Here is a 21,024-nt window from a genome sequence, read left to right as displayed (position 1 = left end):
GTACTACTTCTCCGGGTCCGTGGGGATCACACGGTGTGCACACAGGAGGTACCCACCACCACCACGCATCGTCATCAAAGGGTGTAACTTGCCTCGTATCGTCTGGTACGGCCGGCACCGGGTCTCGTAGATAGTGGGCGCAAGGAACCGAAGGTCAGCGTACAGCACGTGCGATAGTTCCAGCAGGGTCTCCTTGAACTGGCTGTAACAAACAACGGGTCGCGAACCGTGTACTCGATCACTTAGCAACGGTATCAGCTCCGGTAAGTACAGAGTGCTCGCCACAACGAGTCCATCATGAGCGACATCCGTCGTGTACTTCAACAGCCGCATCTGGGTCTTGTACCATTTCAATTTCCGATAGTATGTGTTCTTCTTACCAGCTTTCAATGCAAACACTTCCTCCTTCGGAAGTGGCTGGAACCGGGACTCGATCTCCTCTACCCTCGCGGGCTCAAAAAAATCTAACAGAGAGACTGTCACAATACGTTCACCAATAAACTGTTCAGAGTAATTGGAAAACTTTAGCAAGTCCAAATTGGCATGCTCATTCTCATGAAGAACTACAATAGTGCCCACTGCGTCTGCACAGTCCGTGCCGCCAAACATCCTCTCCATCATCGCATACACCACAAGTCCACCGGTCTCGTCCATGCACAGGTACGTCCCGTTGGCACGCACATTGGCCAGGTTCAAAAGCATCCCCATCGTCTCCTCAGATAAATCCAATACCCTCTGGATATCACCCTTTTCAATCAAGAAATCGAGTAACGCGGAACTGCTCAAGTAATCGATCGTGAACTCCTTGTTGAATTTCTGCTTCTTCCGCTTCAAGTACTTCTCCTGAGAGTGCACAGTCTTCTTGTCAAAGGACCCATGGGACTCTATAATCCTAGAAATGATCTCGTTACTAGACATCGACTGCTTCTTCAACTCCTCGATCTCAGACGCCGACATCTTCTGGATCTCGCTCCCGAGGTTTATCAAGTCCCGATTGTTCTCGCTGCTCTTCACATTCGCCAACTCAACGTTATCCGCTGTCCCCTCCCGCGTCGAAACATTCGGAGCAGACGACGCTAAACTAGTATCCCGCTCCAACACTCGGACTTTCCCAATGGGCACTTTCTTCGTGTCACGCTTCGTCAGGGGCGCATACTCCTCCGTCCCTGCAACTTGATCCTCGTAATAGATTTCAAACTTGGTCCCCAATGGGTACCCAACTACATCGTTGACATAAAACGCACCAAACTTCCCCAATGACACAGAACCGTTCGCCTTCAACTCAACAATCTTGCCCTTCTCCGAGGGCAGCGTCACAATGACGTGCTGGTCAAACGCAATCTCCTTCAATGGGTCCATCAGCTGTTGATTCGTCTCTGTGTAAAGCCAGGGGACGGAGGCAATACGTTGCTCCTCCCACATCAGTTCAAGGTCGAGTTCGAGATGAGATGCGATGCGATGAGCCCGTTTCGTCGCATGTGACTGAAAAATTTTTTTTTTAAACTATAATCTAATCTTGTTCAAAGTTGGAAAATTTTGAGCTCATCTCATCGCATCGCATCGCAAGAGTCTTCGAGGGTGGAAGCACAATAGACACAACACACCATTGGCACAGCATGGGTAGCAGACGCCACAAGAACAAGCAATCAGCGCCACCCAGCTTTGACGAGTTCCAGGCGAAGAAGGACAGGAAGGCCAAGAGAGTCGAGGAGAAGGAATTGAAGAGTAAAGCTAGGGCGAAGGAGAATGCCGAGAGATCGCTGAAGAGAGCTGGTGCGGAGGAGGTCAGGGAGTCCTCTAAGAGAGCGAAGTCTGGTGCCAAGTCTAGGAAACTGTCCAAGCCGGAGGAGCAGGAGGAAGAGTTGCCCGATGTGGACTACGATGCACTGTCCAAGGCAAAGAAATCTCTGTTTGACGACGAAGAAGAAGAGGAGGAGGTGAGCGACGTGGTCGATGAAGATTTGAAAGACGAGTTCGATTTGGAACAGGAGTATCAAGATGAGGATGAAGAAGCTCACGCTAAACCCATGTTTTCTGACGATGAAGGTGACGATGAGGGGGAATTGGAGAATTTGAACGCAGCCAATATGGAGTTCTACTCCAAAAAACTGGACGAAGATGAGGCATTGGAGGCGGAGGAGGCCGAATTGGAACTGGCAGAGGCTCAAGCAATGCAGCCCCGCGCTGATATCCTTCCATCCAAGGAAGAGGAGGAGGCACTAGCAGGGGAGGCACCAAACTTGACCGCTACAAGAACCAGGATCATTGAACTCGTCAAAGTTCTAGAAGATTTCAAGAATCTGGGTGCAAAGGGGAGGTCAAGATCCGAGTACGTTGACCGTCTACTGAAGGATATTTGCGAGTACTTTGGGTACTCACCCTTCCTTGCCGAAAAGCTTTTCAACTTGTTCTCGCCTGCTGAAGCGTTGGAGTTCTTCGAGGCGAACGAAATTGCAAGACCGATCACCATCAGAACGAACACTTTGAAGACGAGAAGAAGAGATCTGGCACAGTCGCTAGTCAACAGGGGCGTGAATTTACAACCGATTGGGAACTGGACCAAAGTCGGTCTACAAATCTTCGACTCCCAAGTCCCCATTGGTGCCACCCCGGAATACCTAGCAGGTCACTATATCCTGCAAGCCGCATCATCTTTCCTCCCAGTCATTGCATTGGACCCACAGGAAAATGAACGTATCTTGGATATGGCAGCTGCCCCAGGTGGTAAAACGACGTACATTTCTGCCATGATGAAAAACACAGGTTGTGTGTTCGCGAATGATGCTAACAAGAACAGAACGAAATCTCTAATTGCCAATATTCATCGTTTGGGTTGCACAAACACCATCGTGTGCAATTACGATGCTCGTGAATTCCCAAAGGTGATTGGTGGGTTCGATAGAATTTTGTTGGATGCCCCATGTTCAGGTACAGGTGTTATCGGTAAGGACCAGTCTGTCAAAGTCTCCCGTACGGAAAAGGACTTCATTCAGATCCCTCACTTACAAAAGCAACTGCTGTTGTCCGCTATTGATTCCGTGGACGCAAACTCGAAGAAGGGTGGTATAATCGTTTACTCCACTTGTTCTGTCGCCGTTGAAGAGGACGAAGCCGTCGTTGACTACGCTTTGAGGAAGAGACCAAACGTTAAGTTGGTAGAGACCGGTCTTCTCATTGGTAAGGAAGGGTTTACCAGCTTTAGAGGTAAGAAGTTCCACCCAAGCGTTAAGATGACTAGAAGATACTACCCTCACACGTATAACGTTGACGGTTTCTTCGTTGCGAAGTTTCAAAAGACCGGTCCATCTCCACACGATGACAACCAGGCAAGCGCCAAGGAGAAGGAAATGGAGGCCAGGAGAGAAGCCGCAGATGAGGGGATTATTCACTCCGACTTCGCTAAGTTCGACGATGAGGAGGACGATAAATATATCAGCAAATCGAAGAAGGTTGGTCTTTTGAAGAAGGGTGTAAACCCTAAGGCAGTTAAACCACAGGAGAAATGATCAATTGGTATGTATACAACTATGTACAATATAAATATAAAATACACTCTACTACGCATCATCTTCTCGGTTTCTTCCCTAAGGTTGTTGTCTCTATCTGAAATTGTCCTCTGTGATTCTGTCTTGAACCTTACATCAAAGAGGCATGCTAATTGACATCTTCAAAATATCCGGTGTTGCCCAATTTGTGCTCCTTGATGTAATCAGGACCATACTCCTCGTATTCTTTCCTTGTTACTGCTGTGTTTTTGTAGTCTGTTTCGTTGTTAGCCAGTTTCGCCATACCTTTCCAGGCATCCAGAGAGGGGTCCTCACTCATGTGGACGGAGAGAGGTGTTCCGGCTGGTAGGAACTCTGTAAACTCCTTGACAATTCTATTTTTAATCCCGGGTATCCTAGCATTGCCACCAGTGATCCAAACATTGTTGACCATTCTCGAACTTGCTGCGCTCAAGTTGCCAGGTTTTGAACCAAATTTCTTGAGCAAAATGGTCTCACAAAGTTCAGCAATACCTGCCTGGTCTTGCCCAGCAATAGAAGGTTCAAACAGGATCTCGGGAACCCTGATACGCTCTGTATTCAAATGCAGTTGATGCTGTTGGTGGACATCCTCACTGTCGTGGGGACGAGGACCCCTCAAAAATAGATGGAGGGTAGAGTTTCTCCAATCATACTGGGCGTCTAACGTGTCTTCCTCCGTGAAGGTCGGATCGTATTCCAACAACATTCCTTCTAGTTCAACAATGTCCTTATATTCTTCTTCCAGAGCCTCTTCAAACTCTTCGGGGTTCTTGGTTATGTCTTGATACACTAACCAATCCTCATCATTTGCACCAAAGGTATCATTGGGGTCATTATCAATTGTCGCTTGGCCTCTACTCCTCTTCGAACCTGAACGAGGAGAGTCCTCTGCCAAGTTAGCGAGGTTCTTCATCCTATTCTGCGCGACCTGAGATTTACGATCTTTCATTTCATTCTTCATTCTAATTTTATCCTTCCTTCTTTTCACCAGGACTGCCAGTTTTGCTCGTTTGCTTTTAATCCAGCCAGACAAGTCGCTTTCACGCCATTGCTGGTCGCGAATTTTTGCCTCCTCGTGCTCTTTGGCCAACCTCTCCTTCTCCACCTTTGCCTTCCTCCGGGCATCAAAACTCCCCTTCAAAAATTTCTGCTTTCTCTTCTCCTTGAGTTGCTCGTCATTTAGCTCTTCATCAGGAACGTCAACAAGATCGAATTTATTTTCAGGGGAATCATCAGCATTCTCTGTATCGTCGGCATCACCGTCATGGGTTGCTTGTGCCTTTTTCAAGGATTTTTCCAGGTTGCTCAAGTACTTCTTGAAATCTTGCTCGTCTTCAAAACCTGCGTTTTGAAGCACAGACAGAATTGTCTTTTTGGGTTGGTCGACTAACTGGTCTCTAACCCGGGAAAAGTACTCGTATTCCTCTGTTTTTTGAACCAATCTCTCTACTCGTTTCTGTCTTGCCTGCTCTTGTAACCTCTTCCCGGTTTCTTTCCTCTTCTCCGCTTGGATTCGGAGTTCCTCTTCCGTTTTCTTCGGTTGGAGCACTTCTGTGAATGGTGTCTCGAGCACAATATTGTTCTGCTCCAATTCATCTAAGTTTAAGTACCGACTGATCTCGTTGGCGTAGTCTGGTGATGTGTAGCAGTAGTCCTCGTACATCTGCGTGTACTGTAAAGTGGATAATTTTGCTGGGAAGTATGGGTACTTCAAAGTCAATAGACTACTCAAAAAATTGGTCGACTGAGAACCACCCCAATTGATCCGCTTGCACTCACTCAATATGCCTCTGCCTCCGACGATCGGTATGACATCGGTCTCCTCGTTTCCGCAGTTAATCACAAGGCCGTCCTCTTTCGTGCTATTACCATAAAAGGAGAATAAGCTGTCTATGCCAAAACTCACCTCTGGTAAATCAAAGGTTTCGAATAGGAGCTGGTACCAACTGTTCCTCTGGGACTGCAGGCAGGCTAGCCTTTCGTTTATAATTAACGGGTTGGAGACACCGTTGTTCCCGCTCACACCCAAATGATGGAAAGTGTACTCTAGCATATCTTCTACATAGTCCCAGTTTGTCAGTAGAGTTCCGTCGAAGGGAGATTTGGACTGCGACCTGATGGTTTGGTCTAGTAAAGTGTCATTCCCAATAAACGTGAAAGTCTTTTGTAATTTCCGATCACGGTGCTTCGTCAGCCGAGTGGGGAATATGTATGAAGGTGTATTCTGGTTTGTGTAGCCGGCTCGAATATTGTACGAACCGAAGTCGATTGCAATTCGAGCATTGGGATCGTAAGTCGATGGATCAGTAAAACTTTCTGCTTCTCTCCTCAATGGCGGGTCGTCAATCACATCGACGTTTAGAGGAGTTAATGACTGGTCCCTGGACATCTTTCGTTCAATGGTTCGTTATTAGGTCGAACGTGTCCTCTTCGCCAGAAGAGAGAAGTTTATGTCTGACGTTCAAGTCGCTCTTAAACAAGATTTTTCATTTCTTTGATATTTGCGATTGAAAAGCTGTTTGAAAAGTTTAAATTCGCGCTGCTGCTTTACTATTATTCAAGCTGGCAAAATGCCATAGATTCATGTATGTAGTACTATGTTTATATGACTTGTGCGAGGTTGTATCAAGTAACTCACTTTGAGTACTTGAAATGCTAAGTGTGAGCTGGTAAGATCCTGCAAAAAATGACGAGGAGAATGGTTTGAGAGGACACTATCACTCCTTCAGTAAGTCATCTAGATACATCGAAGGTGTCTTTTTATGACCATTTTTCCTGCTACCGGAAGTTGTCCCGTCTCTGAAATCGCCTTCCCTCGTGGTTCCATTTGGAAATCCTAGGTCATGCTCCCTAGGCAATAAAGGTTTGACTGGGGATGGGACCAGCCTCAAATTGGATCCACTCTTTCTATTTGGGCTCTCTCTCGCCCGTGCTCTTCGTTGTGGGGATGCTGTCCTGCGAGGTTCATTCAGATCTCCCGTTTTATCGTCTGTAATATTTGAGCCCAACGCGACCTCGGAATTATGATTGTATACGGAGTGGCGTCCGGTGGGGTCTGCTGTCCTCCCTCGTTGATGCTGGATTAGCTCTATTGTGGGAGAGATAAACATTGATCTTCTGTTAGATTCTACTTGCAAAGTGTCTTGAATTGGGTTGAAAGGGGTGTGTAAAATATTGTCATCGAGCTGAGTGGCAACCGCTCCAGCCCCATGTCCCTGCCAAGGCGAGGCAGCACCGATATCAGACCTGGGCTTGTTGTCATCGTTGCTAGTATTGCTAACTATTGGGGTGAGTAATTGTTCTTTGTACCCCCCAATACTACCGTTATTACTGCTGTCAATTCCAAACAACGATTCATCAGAGGCGACTCTATAACCACCCCAACGTTGTTGCTTCTCCATATAGCTGTAATTCAAGTTGTTTTGATCAAAGAGTTCTTTCTCCTTTGTATACTTGTGCGATAGGTATTTGGTAACTGCCCACCACATAGCAATGGCGATACCAATAAACGCTGCTATCGACCCGACGGCAATAAAGACAGTGCCCTCTGGCCTGTCATCAGCGTGATAAATGTAAGGATTGTCCTCTGCAGATGGAAGTACAATTGCCTCCCGTACTACAGCAGTGGTAGAAGCAGCAGCAGTACTACTACTACTTGAAGTTGTCAGTGCTGCTCTCGTACTCAAAGCTGGAAGCAACTTCGCACTATGCGTAGTGGTGAATGCACTCTGAGTCTGGGACTTCGCCAGATCTGTGGAATGTGAGCTATGTGTCTCCACCGCGGGAGTCGTTGTCGGCGTCGACTTGATCTGTAACTTCGGTAGGTCTCGTAGCAGGAGCCTCTCTTCTACGATGGATTTCATTTTTTTGTACCAACACCTTAAACTAATCTGGGTGTTTGCGATCGGGGCAAATTAGCTGGAGGCAAACCGTGAAATGAACAATTCCAATGCCAAATCAGTATACCGCGTGGCTGTTATATACTGAGTACCTCCAAGACGGGATCCGCTTACCTCCATCCCGCTTTGTGGACCAAAAGATGGCGGGGCTGTATAAAATGGCAGGAATTTGTGTCACGCCTCGAGGCTGCGTTGACAATTTTACCACTTTGGGAAAAGATATGAGTATGTGTATTTTAACACGTTAGCAGCCTCGGTTTAGAGCATGTTATCTGGACCACGGAAGGGAAGATGGGAACCCTGGATACTCGCTGTGTCTGCGCCTTGTTTCATTTGATTGGAAGTGTGTGAGGTTTGGGATCAGGGAAGGTGATGCAGGGGATGGATAGCCCCCCTCTATTCTCTGAAAGTCGCACCAGGTTCGACATTCAGATGGGTTGAGTTAAGTAGTTGTTAGTATATGGGCCTCGAATGTATGCGTAAACTTAGGGGTCCCCGCTGTCGGCGACGATAAGGAATCCACCCTGCATTGCGTCCAAAGGCATCACGCAAACTGCCTTGTAGTTCTTACCGAGATGAAAAAAAAATATTCAATATACTGTTGTTGAAACACTCTCGATGGTCCCGTAGACAGATCAACCCCCCCCTCCTCCCCCCACGCATGCAACTTACACACTATATACCGCCGCTGAATTTCTCACCCGTGATAGCCGCGGATGTGTCGCTATACCGATCCGGCTACCCTATGCCGATAAACTATTCGTTCATTAGGGACCAGTTGAATTTGCAGACGATAATATACGTTGGGGATAAGACGGACCTTTCGGAGGAGTACGTTACATTTTTGCGGGAACAAGGGATCCGGTTCCACCGGATAGAGATGGAGTCGTGTCGGGAGGAGCACATCCAGGAACGAATAGAGGAGGTGTTGAAGTTGGTGTTGAACGTGAACAATTTCCCGATCTTGATACACTCGAATAAGGGGAAGCACAGGGTGGGTGTCATTGTTGGTATAATTAGGAAGCTGTTGCAAGGGTGGTCCATCTCTGGTATATATCAGGAGTATGGGTTGTTTTCTGGCGGGATGAAGGACGAGGTGGATTTGGAGTTTATCACCATGTTTGAAACTGACATTGCTGTTGAGAAGGATAAACTGCCTCGTTTTGCTAAAATATACAAACCCATTAGAGGTGATTAGAGTACGAGTATAGCATTTGTTGTGTTTCGTTAGCGAATACAACGTCGAAAGATTTATATACCATATACATACCCCGCGGGGGGAAGGGGGGGGGAGACGCCCATCAGATGTTGAAGGATAGGGACCAGCCGATCTTGTGGACAGGTTCGTTCAACTTCAAAGCGTCAAAGGAGGACCCGACACCCAAAGTGACCCCCGGTCTCAACAACTGCTTGTAGGACAACGAGAGGGTCCCCAGATCTGAGATCTTCGCCTTGACTTGGGAGTTATCGTCAGGCAAGTACTTAGTCACGAATTCCAAGTTGACTTTATTGCTGTTGACCTTGGGGTCCAGCGTGGCTCTGGACCCGACTTGCAAGCTCTTGCTGATGACCTGGTTGAACAGCAGCGAGGTCACTTGTTTGTTGTTGACTGCGACACCTACCGAGTAGTCGAGGCTCTTGTAGGCGAGGGACAGGGCGTAGCGGGAGATGGCACCCTTGGAGATATCGTACCCGATCTCAGACCCGCACACGAACCCGTTGTGGCTCACGGTCATGTCCCCGACGAAGTTTGGAGGACCATTCAACAGGTTGAAGAGCCCTCTTGCGTTGAAGTAAGGCTGAGCAAAACTGACGTTCAAACTGACATTTTTCCCCTTCCCTGATAGAAGCTCATTGGGGTCAAAGGTGGTGTTCAATTCGGTCTTTAGACCCGGTGTGATATCCAACACTTCCAACTTGGTGTTCACGTTGTTGTTGTTGGCCCAGCCCTGTGTCAACACTAGCCCATTAGTCTTATCGAAAAACTTGGACTCCACGACAGCAGCGAGTGGACCATTTGAGATATTTTGTTTAGCCTTGACGTTGAAATTGACACCATTTTTGGCGATTGTCTTGACGTCGAATTGCAGGGGGGTCGCGTGGAAGAAATCTTTGTTTAGAAGGTCGTTTGAGTCCTTGAAGATGTCTGAGAAGAATGGTTGAGCCATGGCTAATACTATTTCACCCTTTTTTTTCCTTCGTATGGTGCACTGTTAGAACTCGGATCTCGATGAGACAACGCAGAACTTTGTAAACTTGTAAACTTGTAAACCTAAGGGGAACAAAAAAAAAAAAAAGGATAGTCAAAACTTGTTGAAAGACCCTTTTTATTTTATGTGAATTTTGTCAGTTGCTGTTGTTTTTTCTTTTGATTTGGGGAAACCTCCACGTTGTTGGGAACCGAGCGGGGAAGGTGCGAGAGACTGTTTTGGTTGCCCGAGAAGACGGCGCTCGTGCGGGGCCGGTCTTCTCCGCGTGTTCGGTCTTCGCTCGGCGCTCGGCGTTTGCACGGCGCTTTCTGTGGCCGGGGGGGGGGGGGCGTTGTGCGAGGTTTCCCCTTCTGTCGAGCTCGTGTTTGATTGGTCCGTTTCCCCGGGCGGTGCTAAAACTAGGGCTTCTGTTTCTGGAGGCGGCCGGGTAGTGTTCTGTCCCGATTGGGAGCGCGTCGCTGTGCACGGCGCGCTCCGGCAGGGCGGTGGGCGGTGACATTAGCTACGATGTGTTTTCTGAGATGGCCTGTGGCAGCGGTGCGTGTAGTGCATTTTGAAGGGACGGTGGACGGGTGTGGGCTGGAGAGTAGAAAGTTGAGGTACTTGCAATCAAGGGAAGATCGTAACCAGTCTTGCAAGAAGAAGAAGAATCAAGTAGACTTGTCACTGTTTCTTGTTTCTGATATTACCTTCTGGTTTTTGAGTATTATTTTTTTTTTTTGGTTTTCTAGCTTCTTTTTAAGCCAAAGCTGGTTACACGTTGAAGTGTCGCGGTTCCTGAACGGTACTTCACACACACCCATATCAGCGTCATCATTATTTTCTACTAGTATCTTAGTTTTCTCCTCACTCCCCTAGGCAAGGATGGGTCAGGCTGGGGTCGCTGCTGACAATAAATCAACCCACAATTTTGTGGTGGAAACAGAAACGATCGACACGCCAGGGCCACAACTACTTATAACCCATAACCCGCCCACCAACAGTAATACTAATGATCTTGGTGGTGGTAGTGAAATGGATTTGCATGATGGTGGGAGTTTATTGCGGGGGCAGGATGAGTTGCTCAGGAATTTATCAAAGAGGAAGAAGAGTCAGGCAGACATCGCAAGAAGAAAGAATACAACGGCTGTACAGGGACCAGAGGATGTATCAGGCAGTGGTGCGGACCAGGAACAAATATCTGATAATGCGCAGCATGTGTTACATGATCGAGATACTATCGCCAATGACAAAGACGGTGGTAGTAGCAGTAACCTGATAGATAATAACCCGCTGCCGACGTCAGTTTTGAACAGCACAGTGAACAACAACAACAACAACAATAATAATAATAATAATAATAGTACTTCTTCCTTCTTGAAGAGCAAGAAGAGCTCACTCCTCATAGAGTCCAAGGATCTAGAGCAAGGAAGTCTGCTGAACAAGCACCTTGCAATGTCAAACGGTGTACCAGATACAAAAATCACGGTAATGCCAGATGCACGCTCTTCACACTCTAACACAGCATCGGTACATTCTACAGGGATACTCCCACCGCCATCGTCGTCATCAATGGGGGCAAGAGGTTCAGAATCGCTCTCCTCGGGGGGGAAAGTGACTGGGGAATTGGACGTCTCAAGAAAACAGGATAGATCTAGAGGGATCGCTGATTCGTCTGCTGGTGCCGCGGAGCTGACAAAAGAGGGTACAGGCAATAACAATAACAACAACAGCAGCAGCAGCAGCACTGAGGAACTTGCACGGTCCACTTCAAACTCAACAGAGCAGAGACCATCTAGCAAAATAATAGAAAGGCCGCCGATTGCCGCCATGACGTCGCGGGACCTTCTGCTGTTCAACGACAAGACTCCAAACGCTAACGCAAACAAAGCATCCCCTGCGAGGAACGAACCCGTTGTGTCGAACGGGAGGAGGATGGAACCAAAGGGTAGGGACGGGAACGATAAACTGGGCGGGAGGAGACCCCTGAACAAAAATCAGGAAACGGGCGGGAAGAAAGATGAGCAGCAACCTCCCACTACTAACACCTCCATCGTTGCAGAGAAATTGCCCCTGGTTAATGGCAACAACGCAGAATCGGAGGCTGTGCAATCGCCGGATGAAGTGGATGCCTCTCAGAAACCAAACAGAACAGATTTCTTTGCTGCGAGACTCGCCTCCGCGGTCGGAGAGAACGAAATAAGTGACTCTGAGGAGACGTTTGTATATGAATCCGCAGCCAACTCGACGAAAAACCTGATTTACCCAAGCGCTAGCTCGATGGCACTTCCTGCAGGCGGACTCAACATGAAGGACCTGGTGACGGGGAACGACCCACAGTTTATAGATCACAATGGTGCCAAAGTGCATGGGATAGCTTCGAAAATGAGTGTACCCTTATTGAACACGGACAAGAAACAGCGCATGAACAGACTGAAAACACCACGGCATATTAGCACGGGTGGGATACTGTCTCCGCATACCGTGGGCCAGCTAAGCGCAACGAACTTGCCCACTAACCACCTTACTGGGAGCTCGCATTTGCAGTTGGCCCCCGGTGCAGCCTCCGCAACGTCCAATTTGAACACAAACAACAATCCTGATAATATTCTTACTTTTACAAGCCTACACAACCCAAGTATGGAAGACATGTCTAGTGTTCACTCGACACAGCGACCAGAGAGGCAAAACGACATCCAGTCCGTAAAGTCCTTTGTCTACGAACAGCAAAACAGATCCCCGGACAAAAGAATGAGCGTCACGGGACTGAGTAGCATGACTCCCTCTATACCGGGCTCATTACACAGAGTCGCACAAGTGAATCAGTCCACTTCGAACTCCAACCTTCGATTAAATAAGAAAAGGGACGGGAAGCGGGTTTTGCGGACTACGATCTCCAAAATATTTGATACTACGGGGGCCCCAGCGAGAAGGTACTCCGGTGTTCCTGATAACGTGAATCTCGAAGACTACATTGAACAGTCAGACGAGGTTTCAGATATGGGTACGGATAACAACGCCGGGCCTATAAAGACCGGAAACAATAACAATCACGCATCGCATAGAGGTCCGGATAATAACCACGGTGTAAACACCCCTGGGAACACTGGGAACCCTGGGAGTGTCAAAATGCATAGCTTCATCTCCGAACACGACACGAAGAGAGCGCCGAATGGACCTCACCAAAATCCATGCTACCAAACAAGTTATTACTTCAATGAGCCCAACATCATAAAAGAGGAGGAGGAAGAGTACAACACGGATAGCAATGGCCATTACAGAGCTCATGGTAACGACAATGACACCTACGATGAGGACTCGATGTTTTACTACAGTCATCGACCTGATTTGGAGTCAAGGCCGCAAATCTCCGATTACGAGGATGAAGAGGAGGTGGACGATGACGACGCAATGCTAGACAACGCAAACTTCCATACATATACGGAGGGGGCACATGGGATGAATAGACATTCCGGTTACAACGGGGAACATTTCAGGAAGCATTTAGTGAACGGGTATTCCGACTATATGGTGCCCCCCGGAGTCAATGAGTACACACCACTGAGACACCTTTCGAGACGAAGGATTTCGAAGGATCCGTTAGGTTACTCTCCGCACAATTTTGCAACGAAAAGATCAGGTTGGGCGAGATTGAAGAACTGTCTGTACTTCACCGTTGTGGTCATCTCCCTGCTGGCTGTGGGGTTCCTATTTGGGTTTTCGCTGGCAACAAACAAGGAATTGCAAAATTTCGACATTGTCCTGCTAGATAACGTCATCTCGAGTGTTGATGAGCTGATCTTCGACATCACTGCATCTGCGTTCAACCCCGGGTTTTTCACCATATGGATAAACTCTGTGGAACTAGATATTTTCGCTAGAACAGAGATGTTACTAGACGACACTACGATACATTTGGGTACTATCAAGAGACTCGATTCCCCGCTGAGTTTTGAGGGCGGGTTCTTTAACAGAAGGTACTCACTGTCTATGTCGACGTTGAAAGTCCTGGACCCTGGCTTGTCCAAGAAGGAGGACGAAAATGACAAGTGGGGGAAACTCATCAAGCACGACTACCAGCTTCTGTTGAGAGGCACGATGAAGTACAACGTCCCCCTGTTTGGCAGTGAAAAGGCGTTCTCAATACAGAAGTCGGCCAATGTCTCGGTCGACGACGATGGGGTAGGTGACTATCTAGAGGGAGGCAACTACCCGGGTGACCCGATTGACATGCTGTGATCGCTTTCTGAGGCCCAACACATCACCCCGCTTTCCCTTTTCTTTTTTGTAGTTACATACTTGAATTTATCATACGTAAAGAAGATAGTTGCCACCCTTTAATCAACTCTTCACATGGACCGTTACACATTCCGAAAGCGCAGACTACAGGTGTTGAGATGTGATGATGGCCCCGTAGAAGGGCGTGCCCGTCACCAGGTACACCAGACACCCCCAGCTCGGCGCTCGAGAGCGACGGGACGTCCCGTCGCTCTCGAGCGCTGAAACGGGATCTGTGCGGCCCAAAATAGAAACACGCTTTCTCGGCTGGTTCCAAATATAGTAAAGCGTGATTCCTGTTTGGGACAGGTCTCGACGCGGGCCCGCGAATTTCCCTCTTTCTGCAAATACCATATATATCGATGACGGTTCTTTGCGAGAGGATTGCCAAAGGGCTGCTCGAGCAGGTCGTGTGTCTCGGACGTGTTTGGCATATACGGTGTTGCGTGTTTGGTTCTTGAGCAAGAGAAAGAGGGACAGCAAAAAAGAGGGCCCTGTTACATATACCAAATAGAATCAAGGAAAAAAAAAAAAAGTGGCAGTATTGCCTTGAACAGGTCGCAGTTTCCATTCAAATCTCTATATAGTAGGGGGACAGTATTGCTTGTCGAGAAACGCAGGCTGGTATATCGGAAACCGGGTATACTTTTGGTACAAATCATCCAGAAACAAGTTTAGTTTATTTGGCTTGGGGCTCTACTCACCGCTGCGCTATTCTGTGTTCCATCTTCCGCCCCATCTGATACTCTACAAAAAGCTTGCATCAAAGTATGGACAAGGATATGATAACAGTACCACCGTCGAGTGCTGATGAGGTACGACAGGAGCACTTGCTTCTGAGAAATACTGTAACAGGCTCTTTGCAGAAAAGGAATATGAAGAACCTGTCACTTTCGATAGAAAGTAATGAGAAGGCCCTGTCGGATAGTATGGATGCAGATTCCAGTTTCCCAAACCAAGAGGGGGTTCCCCTGAGAGTTCTGCCCGTTAGAACTCCGTCGCAGCAGCAGCCGTCTAGGCCACAGATAGTGAAAAGAAGAAGTGAGGCGTCAATATATTCGTGTGGGACAAATGGTAAGTCGCCATCGAGTGGTACACATTCACCCATACATTCAACCCTCGGTCACAAGAAGGGGAGTTTGACACTGAGCAGAAACTATTCCCTTTCGTTGTCTGTAAATACGAGCAATCTCAAGAAACATTCACGGAACAGGTCGCAGACTATTTCAGACATCGAAATTACAACACCGCTGGCGGGAAGTTGTCCAAAACCTCTTGGGAAGGGGAAATTACAGCATATATTCATACCGACACCTTCGAAGGACAGTACTCCAGCAGATACCGCAACTACGGGGAAAACGTATGCTGCTGCTTCTACGGGAGGGTGTAAGGAGTCTGTGACTGTCGGGTATGGTTCAGATAGCAATCCGGAGGACAGAGCGATATATTCGAAGGGAGCTTACCCACATGGACCCCTCTTGGTATTGAACCCGAACATATATCTATACTCAGAACCCAAGTTGACTGAGATTCTTGACTTCGACCTCGTCATTAATGTTGCAGAGGAAATCCCAAATTTACAGGTATACATCCCAGATGATTTCCAACAGAAAATCGAGTACCACCACATCGAATGGTCGCATTTGTCGAAGATATCAGAGGATTTGAATAGGCTCACCGAAATCATGCACAGAGCCACTCTCCAGGGGAAAAGGATACTGATACACTGCCAGTGCGGTGTCTCCAGATCAGCCTCGCTAATCGTCGCATACATTATGAGATACGATAATTTGTCTCTGAATGAGGCATACGGTAAACTGAAGTCGGTGGCAAAGGACGTGAGCCCCAACATGGGATTAATTTTCCAGTTGATGGAGTGGAATGACGTATTGAACAAACTGGACGGGAACGATTCATTCTCTAATAGTCAAAGCAATAATGACAACCATCAAGTCTCAGCAGATTCAAACATGTTAACTCAGAACCCGGTACCATTGGGGATCTCCGCGGAGTTGACCCCTACGACACCTTCTGAATTTGTCGCTCAAAATAGAATGACCACCTTGAAGTAGGAGAGTTGGACCGCCAAGTGTTCGTGCCGAAAGTGACTGTGGCTTCTGGTATGCAAGTACTCTTACCAATTAATATCTATTCTCCTTTCAAAGACATTGTTTCGCATGATATCTAAAAATGCTTTTGTAAACGTTGTAAAACTACTGATTATATATGATTCTCTTTAGACTAGTATATTCTCACGCTCCTTTCCTCAGTAAATTTGTCATAGCTGCTTTCAAAGCTAATTTATAATCGACTTTTAAATAATGCTGTCTCTACGGTGGGAAAACAGGTGAAGGGGCCACATTCTGAAAGGAGAATAGTACGTCATGAGACGCAGCAGAATAGATATAACTCTTTTGTAGCAAGAGATTTGTTTACTACTGAAAATCTATAGCCACAGAATAAAAGAAGTATGTTTTTCGTCGCAGCGCAGAAGCTAAGAATTGCTTTTTCTAGTTGCCAGTATATCCAGAGGGCAAGCACATTTTGTAAAGTCTCTTTTTCTAATAACCTATACATTCTTAGATCATCAAAAGGTTGTGGCTTCTCGGAAGTTTTTCTTGTTTTATGAAAAGGAACGTAAGCGTTTAATAGATAACTAGCGTATTGTTTAATTCAACGCCTTTATTAAGGAATGATACAGATATTCTGGAACCGCATTTTAAAAAGAGACCAGGCTTTATTGTATATAATAGTGTGAACTATTTAAAAAAAAGTTCAGATATCGTTTCACGGCATGCAACAAAAAAACGACTTTCGTCAAATACAGACGGGTAGACCTAAGCTAATGAGGTCTGACCCGGCGTCACCAATTATTGGAATCCTCGTCTCACTTTTTTTATATATCCTCCTTCTATATAATCTTTATATAGAGAGGACGGACAGTTGATCACTGTTTAGACTCTTATGTACCTTGAAGTTTACTTAAAACATTGATTATGATTAACGCTATTTTACAACAAAAATATATAATTCAAGCTTCAGTAGCTCAGTCGGAAGAGCGTCAGTCTCATAATCTGAAGGTCGAGAGTTCGAACCTCCCCTGGAGCAAATTTTTATTTTTATGCTGCCCACTGTTCCGACCAATGTATCTTGTAGGAGGTAACGTCCATATGAAGTCCAGTATAAGCGTAACAGTTCTCCATTATTCTATATTTGTCTCTTGTGTATATATGAAATAGGACATAGAAATTAAAAGAAATGGCTTAGAACGATGCTCCTGCCGCGGGCGAACTCCTCAAGGTCATGCCACTTTGAATATTTGAAATATCATATTTGATATAGCTGACTTTTATCAAAGCCGTTAGCTTTCGTCCCAATCCATATTGTATTGCTTCACTTAAAAGACCGATGTAACATCATTTTCATGCTCTAAAACCTATAGCTAACTTCAGCGCTGACTTTATGATCATTCGTGGAAAAGTTCTTGAATTGTACAACCTCCCCTCCTTCAATCTCCTTGCTATCTGAGTCCCCCCACTCCATAGGAACATTGGTGTATGCATCGGTATATGCTAAAACATTGAATGTATAATTACCTTCATTACTCAATTCCGGAAGGAACGTTACGCTGGCTGTAATTTGTCTGATCAAAGCCCTTATTTGTTTCCGCGTTTCTTCCACAGACTGTTCTGATGTAGAAACTGCCCCCTCTTGCCCGTCCGCCTCGGTTCTTGCTGCCAACCTTACAATGTCAAATGCCCACCTTTCAGTAACGCTACCATCATCCTTGTCAATTATGCAGATAACCAGCTTGTGACACTTTCCTCCCAATACCCAGTTATGAACCTGTATCAGAATTTTCCGTATATATGTCTTTAACTCGTCATCCACCGTTTTCATTAGGGTGATATCATATTTCTTTACCTTTGAAAAGTCCTCTTCAGGATACACACCGCGCTGGTAAAGGATGGTACTTATACTATACTCAAAAAACTCTGTTATAAGCCGCGTTGAACCCTTTAATGCTATTGACCCCTCCATTCCTACCAAGTTGTGTTTCCTGTTAAGTGGGTGTTTGTTTTAAATCATGAGTTTACATCTGTCTATGGTCATTTTATACATTGCGAAAAATAAAACTAAAAAGACTTAAATTATGCCAACCTTTCTTTAGTTAAGGTTGAACCTAAATTGTTGCACAGCATACCTTGATTCCATTGCGGGAATCACAGCATTTGAAGAGATGGTATGTGTTCAGAAATCCTTGGATAATGGGGGTTTCGGTATCTTTCCCCATGTCGACGTCGCCTCAAAGACTCCCTCATCATCTACTAACACAACTTCTATGATATTCAGCACGGTGTAAAAAGAAGACAATGGACAAAAGATCAGCTTAAGCAGAAAAAAGAAAAGGATCGGATGAAAATCGACGTATACAGCTCGCTGGTCAACTCAACGCTAGACCGTAGAGACAAAAATGACCACAGCCTCACCGCTTTAGAAGACACAACAAAGTTGCTCGATATGAATCCTGAGTTCAACACCATGTGGAACTACAGAAGAGATATAATCGCGAAGTTGAAAACCGAGTTACCACTACAATTTTGGGATAAGGAACTGAAATTTATCATGGTTCAGTTGAAAAAGTTTCCTAAAGTGTACTGGATCTGGAACCATAGAATTTGGGTTTTGAACAACTATCCTGGATCGCCCGCTTCTGTTTGGGAAAGAGAGCTTGATATAGTGAGTGCGTTGCTAGAAGTAGACGCCCGAAACTTTCATGGCTGGCATTACAGAAGGATGGTCGTCGGCAAACTTGAAAATATAACTGGTAAAAGCATGGATGCCGGAGAGCTAGCTTACGCCTCAAAAAAAATTAACAACAACATATCCAACTTTTCTGCGTGGCATCAAAGAGTACAACTGATAGACCGCATGTTCGCTAATGGTGAAATCGAAGATAGAAAAGAATTTATGGAGAAGGAAATAAACTACCTAACCAACGCTATGTTTACGGACGCCGAAGATCAATCTGTCTGGTTTTATATCAATTGGTTTGTCAATTATCCTTTGGTTCAGAGTATTTTGGGCAAAGAGCAGTACATCAGATTTTTGGAGAGTATGACAACTAACATCTTGATGATCAATGACGACGACATCGAATTTTCAGGTTCTGACAATAGCTGGTGTCTGAAGATTTTGTTGGTAATAGAACAAAGACAAAAGGAACTTTCGCCTGGGTTTGAATCGCATTCAGTCCAGTATTTGGAGAAACTCGTCGTAATGGATCCTTTACGTAAAAACAGGTACCTCCACCTTTTATCCAAACAGTGAGGGTATATTTCTATCCTTTAAGTATTAAAATGCGTGTATAGTAAATATGATCCTTGCTTTAGTCATCTTCCCGATATCTTCAAAGCTTCAACCTCATCTCGCATTATGTCAGTTGATAGCACATATCTTCTTTCACGTACTGAATATTGTCTCTGCTCCTCCAAGAATCTGTCGGACCCGACATCACTTTCAGTCAGTTCAGTCAGCCCTTCTTCCGGTCCACTATTGGCCTTCAAAACCATAAACCTCTCTATGCTAATGGGTGGGATATATGAGGGTAAATTGTCTTTTAAATCGCAAAGGTCGAACGCATTAATGTAAAAATTAATAATGCTAAAGTATGCCTCATTTATCAAGTCTCTATCGGTATTCCCCATTTCATATTGGGAACAAAGATTCTCTGGTTTCTCCAAAAGCTTGCACGCAACTTTCAAAGTAGCTAGGGCTATAATATGCTGCGGTACTGTCAGTAAAAGATCCAATTTTAACACATCGTACGCTATAATCCATGCTGTATGGCATATATTCACATCCAGAGCATATGTTTTGCCAAATTTAAAAATGTAGTCGTCAATGTGAACATAATTGTTTACCCTATAGTCAAACCCACAAGATTCTAGTATTCGCAGTTCGATTTGAAAGATCCTTTTTTTGAAAGCGTCCAGCACCTCAGAGTTTATATTACTCATTTTTCTGAGTCTTAAAGACAGAGTGCAGATCTCGTTTGCCTTTTTGAACGTTTCCGCTTGTTTGCATCCTAAAACAAGGCAACTTGTTGCTACAGTATAGCATAATTCTGTTTCGAACAGGTTGAATAAATGATAGCGCTGGTAATAGTAGATAGCCGTCTCCAATGTCTTTCTGGGAAGATTCAGCTGCAAAGTGAGGTCAGTCAAAAACTTAATTATGAGCAGTTTCTTTCTATTATAGGACCTGCGGTCATGGATGGTGTTCTTCTGTGCACAAAGTATTTGCTGTCGAGTCAAATACGGTCTGGAAAGATAGAGCTGCATTTCAAATTGAGCAGACATTTTACTACAGACCAAATAGACTTTTGCCTCACCGCTCTCAATTCCACTTCAACACGCACCGGTTCCCTGTAAGCCTGTTAGTTTTACCGAGCCGCATCCTACACGTCTAGTTATGGAAGTATCACAAGAAGTTCGCTAAATTTTTCAAATATATTTGAAAATCATTTATGACGACGAAATGCTAGGGCTTCTTCAAGTTTACGGATTCTGCCATATCACAGAGCCTTTGCTCTTAACAATGTATTCCACTGCCCCTAGCCCCTCTACATCTATGCTGATATCACTACTCGAAAAATTCTCAGCAACAATGCAAAACACGGTTGGCAGATTTTTCCTAGCAACAGTGAAGTATAAAGACAAAGCAAAATTTTATCAAATTGATTCTTGCTTAACATGACACTTTTAACAAAGCAGTGAAGTGGTGGACAAGAAGGCTATCTCTTTTCTCTGATGTATGAATAGCGTATTTAAAAATAATTAGACCAAAACATTCTACTGGGGGGACCAATAAGTGTGCCTAGCGAGGATTTTGAGCTCGTCAGTCTGGGCACAACGTCTAGTTGACAAATAGGGTCCTCGTGTAAAACTCTTCAAGTTACCTAACCTCTCACGTAGCCCAAAAGTAAACAGCTTGTTGCAAGCTCAGTAGTGGTTGAATTAGATTCATTGTAGATTCAGAATTTACCATTAATTTTTCTTCAGTGAGATCAATGGGGTAAATGCATGTGTGTTTACATAAGTTCTCCTTTTATATACCAACACGTCGTTT

At 45.5% G+C, this 21,024-nt stretch overlaps 12 protein-coding genes and 1 non-coding gene across 13 annotated transcripts; 6 read left to right on the top strand and 7 right to left on the bottom strand.

The window, feature by feature from the left end:
• Window positions 1-3: 3 nt before the first annotated feature.
• On the bottom strand, window positions 4-1,359 carry GCD10 (tRNA 1-methyladenosine methyltransferase subunit GCD10; the record flags this gene model as incomplete). Its single annotated transcript, XM_022609865.1, has 1 exon — window positions 4-1,359. One exon carries the CDS (start codon window positions 1,357-1,359, stop codon window positions 4-6), a length of 1,356 nt encoding a protein of 451 aa, XP_022466218.1.
• A 257-nt stretch (window positions 1,360-1,616) lies between these two features.
• On the top strand, window positions 1,617-3,506 carry NOP2 (rRNA (cytosine-C5-)-methyltransferase NOP2; the record flags this gene model as incomplete). Its single annotated transcript, XM_022609864.1, has 1 exon — window positions 1,617-3,506. One exon carries the CDS (start codon window positions 1,617-1,619, stop codon window positions 3,504-3,506), a length of 1,890 nt encoding a protein of 629 aa, XP_022466217.1.
• Window positions 3,507-3,654: 148 nt separating this feature from the next.
• ARP5 (actin-related protein ARP5) lies at window positions 3,655-5,916 on the bottom strand (the record flags this gene model as incomplete). Its single annotated transcript, XM_022609862.1, has 1 exon — window positions 3,655-5,916. One exon carries the CDS (start codon window positions 5,914-5,916, stop codon window positions 3,655-3,657), a length of 2,262 nt encoding a protein of 753 aa, XP_022466216.1.
• A 328-nt stretch (window positions 5,917-6,244) lies between these two features.
• Window positions 6,245-7,390, bottom strand: KNAG0I01850 (uncharacterized protein; the record flags this gene model as incomplete). The annotated part of the gene is made up of 1 exon (XM_022609861.1): window positions 6,245-7,390. One exon carries the CDS (start codon window positions 7,388-7,390, stop codon window positions 6,245-6,247), a length of 1,146 nt encoding a protein of 381 aa, XP_022466215.1.
• A 697-nt stretch (window positions 7,391-8,087) lies between these two features.
• On the top strand, window positions 8,088-8,624 carry OCA2 (Oca2p; the record flags this gene model as incomplete). The annotated part of the gene is made up of 1 exon (XM_022609860.1): window positions 8,088-8,624. One exon carries the CDS (start codon window positions 8,088-8,090, stop codon window positions 8,622-8,624), a length of 537 nt encoding a protein of 178 aa, XP_022466214.1.
• Window positions 8,625-8,727: 103 nt separating this feature from the next.
• POR1 (porin POR1) lies at window positions 8,728-9,594 on the bottom strand (the record flags this gene model as incomplete). The annotated part of the gene is made up of 1 exon (XM_022609859.1): window positions 8,728-9,594. One exon carries the CDS (start codon window positions 9,592-9,594, stop codon window positions 8,728-8,730), a length of 867 nt encoding a protein of 288 aa, XP_022466213.1.
• Window positions 9,595-10,500: 906 nt separating this feature from the next.
• Window positions 10,501-13,854, top strand: VAC7 (Vac7p; the record flags this gene model as incomplete). Its single annotated transcript, XM_022609858.1, has 1 exon — window positions 10,501-13,854. The coding sequence occupies one exon, from the start codon at window positions 10,501-10,503 to the stop codon at window positions 13,852-13,854; it is 3,354 nt and encodes a 1,117-aa protein (XP_022466212.1).
• A 52-nt stretch (window positions 13,855-13,906) lies between these two features.
• Window positions 13,907-14,464, bottom strand: KNAG0I01810 (uncharacterized protein; the record flags this gene model as incomplete). Its single annotated transcript, XM_022609857.1, has 1 exon — window positions 13,907-14,464. One exon carries the CDS (start codon window positions 14,462-14,464, stop codon window positions 13,907-13,909), a length of 558 nt encoding a protein of 185 aa, XP_022466211.1.
• A 211-nt stretch (window positions 14,465-14,675) lies between these two features.
• Window positions 14,676-15,965, top strand: MSG5 (tyrosine/serine/threonine protein phosphatase MSG5; the record flags this gene model as incomplete). Its single annotated transcript, XM_022609856.1, has 1 exon — window positions 14,676-15,965. The coding sequence occupies one exon, from the start codon at window positions 14,676-14,678 to the stop codon at window positions 15,963-15,965; it is 1,290 nt and encodes a 429-aa protein (XP_022466210.1).
• Window positions 15,966-16,928: 963 nt separating this feature from the next.
• KNAG0Itrna1M lies at window positions 16,929-17,001 on the top strand. The gene has a single exon. It is a non-coding gene; the product is annotated as a tRNA-Met (tRNA).
• A 321-nt stretch (window positions 17,002-17,322) lies between these two features.
• Window positions 17,323-17,934, bottom strand: MAD2 (spindle checkpoint protein MAD2; the record flags this gene model as incomplete). Its single annotated transcript, XM_022609855.1, has 1 exon — window positions 17,323-17,934. The coding sequence occupies one exon, from the start codon at window positions 17,932-17,934 to the stop codon at window positions 17,323-17,325; it is 612 nt and encodes a 203-aa protein (XP_022466209.1).
• A 199-nt stretch (window positions 17,935-18,133) lies between these two features.
• On the top strand, window positions 18,134-19,224 carry BET4 (Rab geranylgeranyltransferase BET4; the record flags this gene model as incomplete). The annotated part of the gene is made up of 2 exons (XM_022609854.1): window positions 18,134-18,136; window positions 18,247-19,224. 2 exons carry the CDS (start codon window positions 18,134-18,136, stop codon window positions 19,222-19,224), a joined length of 981 nt encoding a protein of 326 aa, XP_022466208.1.
• A 62-nt stretch (window positions 19,225-19,286) lies between these two features.
• On the bottom strand, window positions 19,287-20,255 carry CTK2 (Ctk2p; the record flags this gene model as incomplete). The annotated part of the gene is made up of 1 exon (XM_022609853.1): window positions 19,287-20,255. One exon carries the CDS (start codon window positions 20,253-20,255, stop codon window positions 19,287-19,289), a length of 969 nt encoding a protein of 322 aa, XP_022466207.1.
• Between the last annotated feature and the right edge of the window lie 769 nt (window positions 20,256-21,024).

Source organism: Huiozyma naganishii, chromosome 9 (assembly GCF_000348985.1).
Source record: "Huiozyma naganishii CBS 8797 chromosome 9, complete genome".
NCBI classification, from domain to species: Eukaryota; Fungi; Ascomycota; class Saccharomycetes; order Saccharomycetales; family Saccharomycetaceae; genus Huiozyma; species Huiozyma naganishii.
Note: the sequence above shows the minus strand (reverse complement) of the source record. Positions and strands in the feature narration are given on the sequence as shown.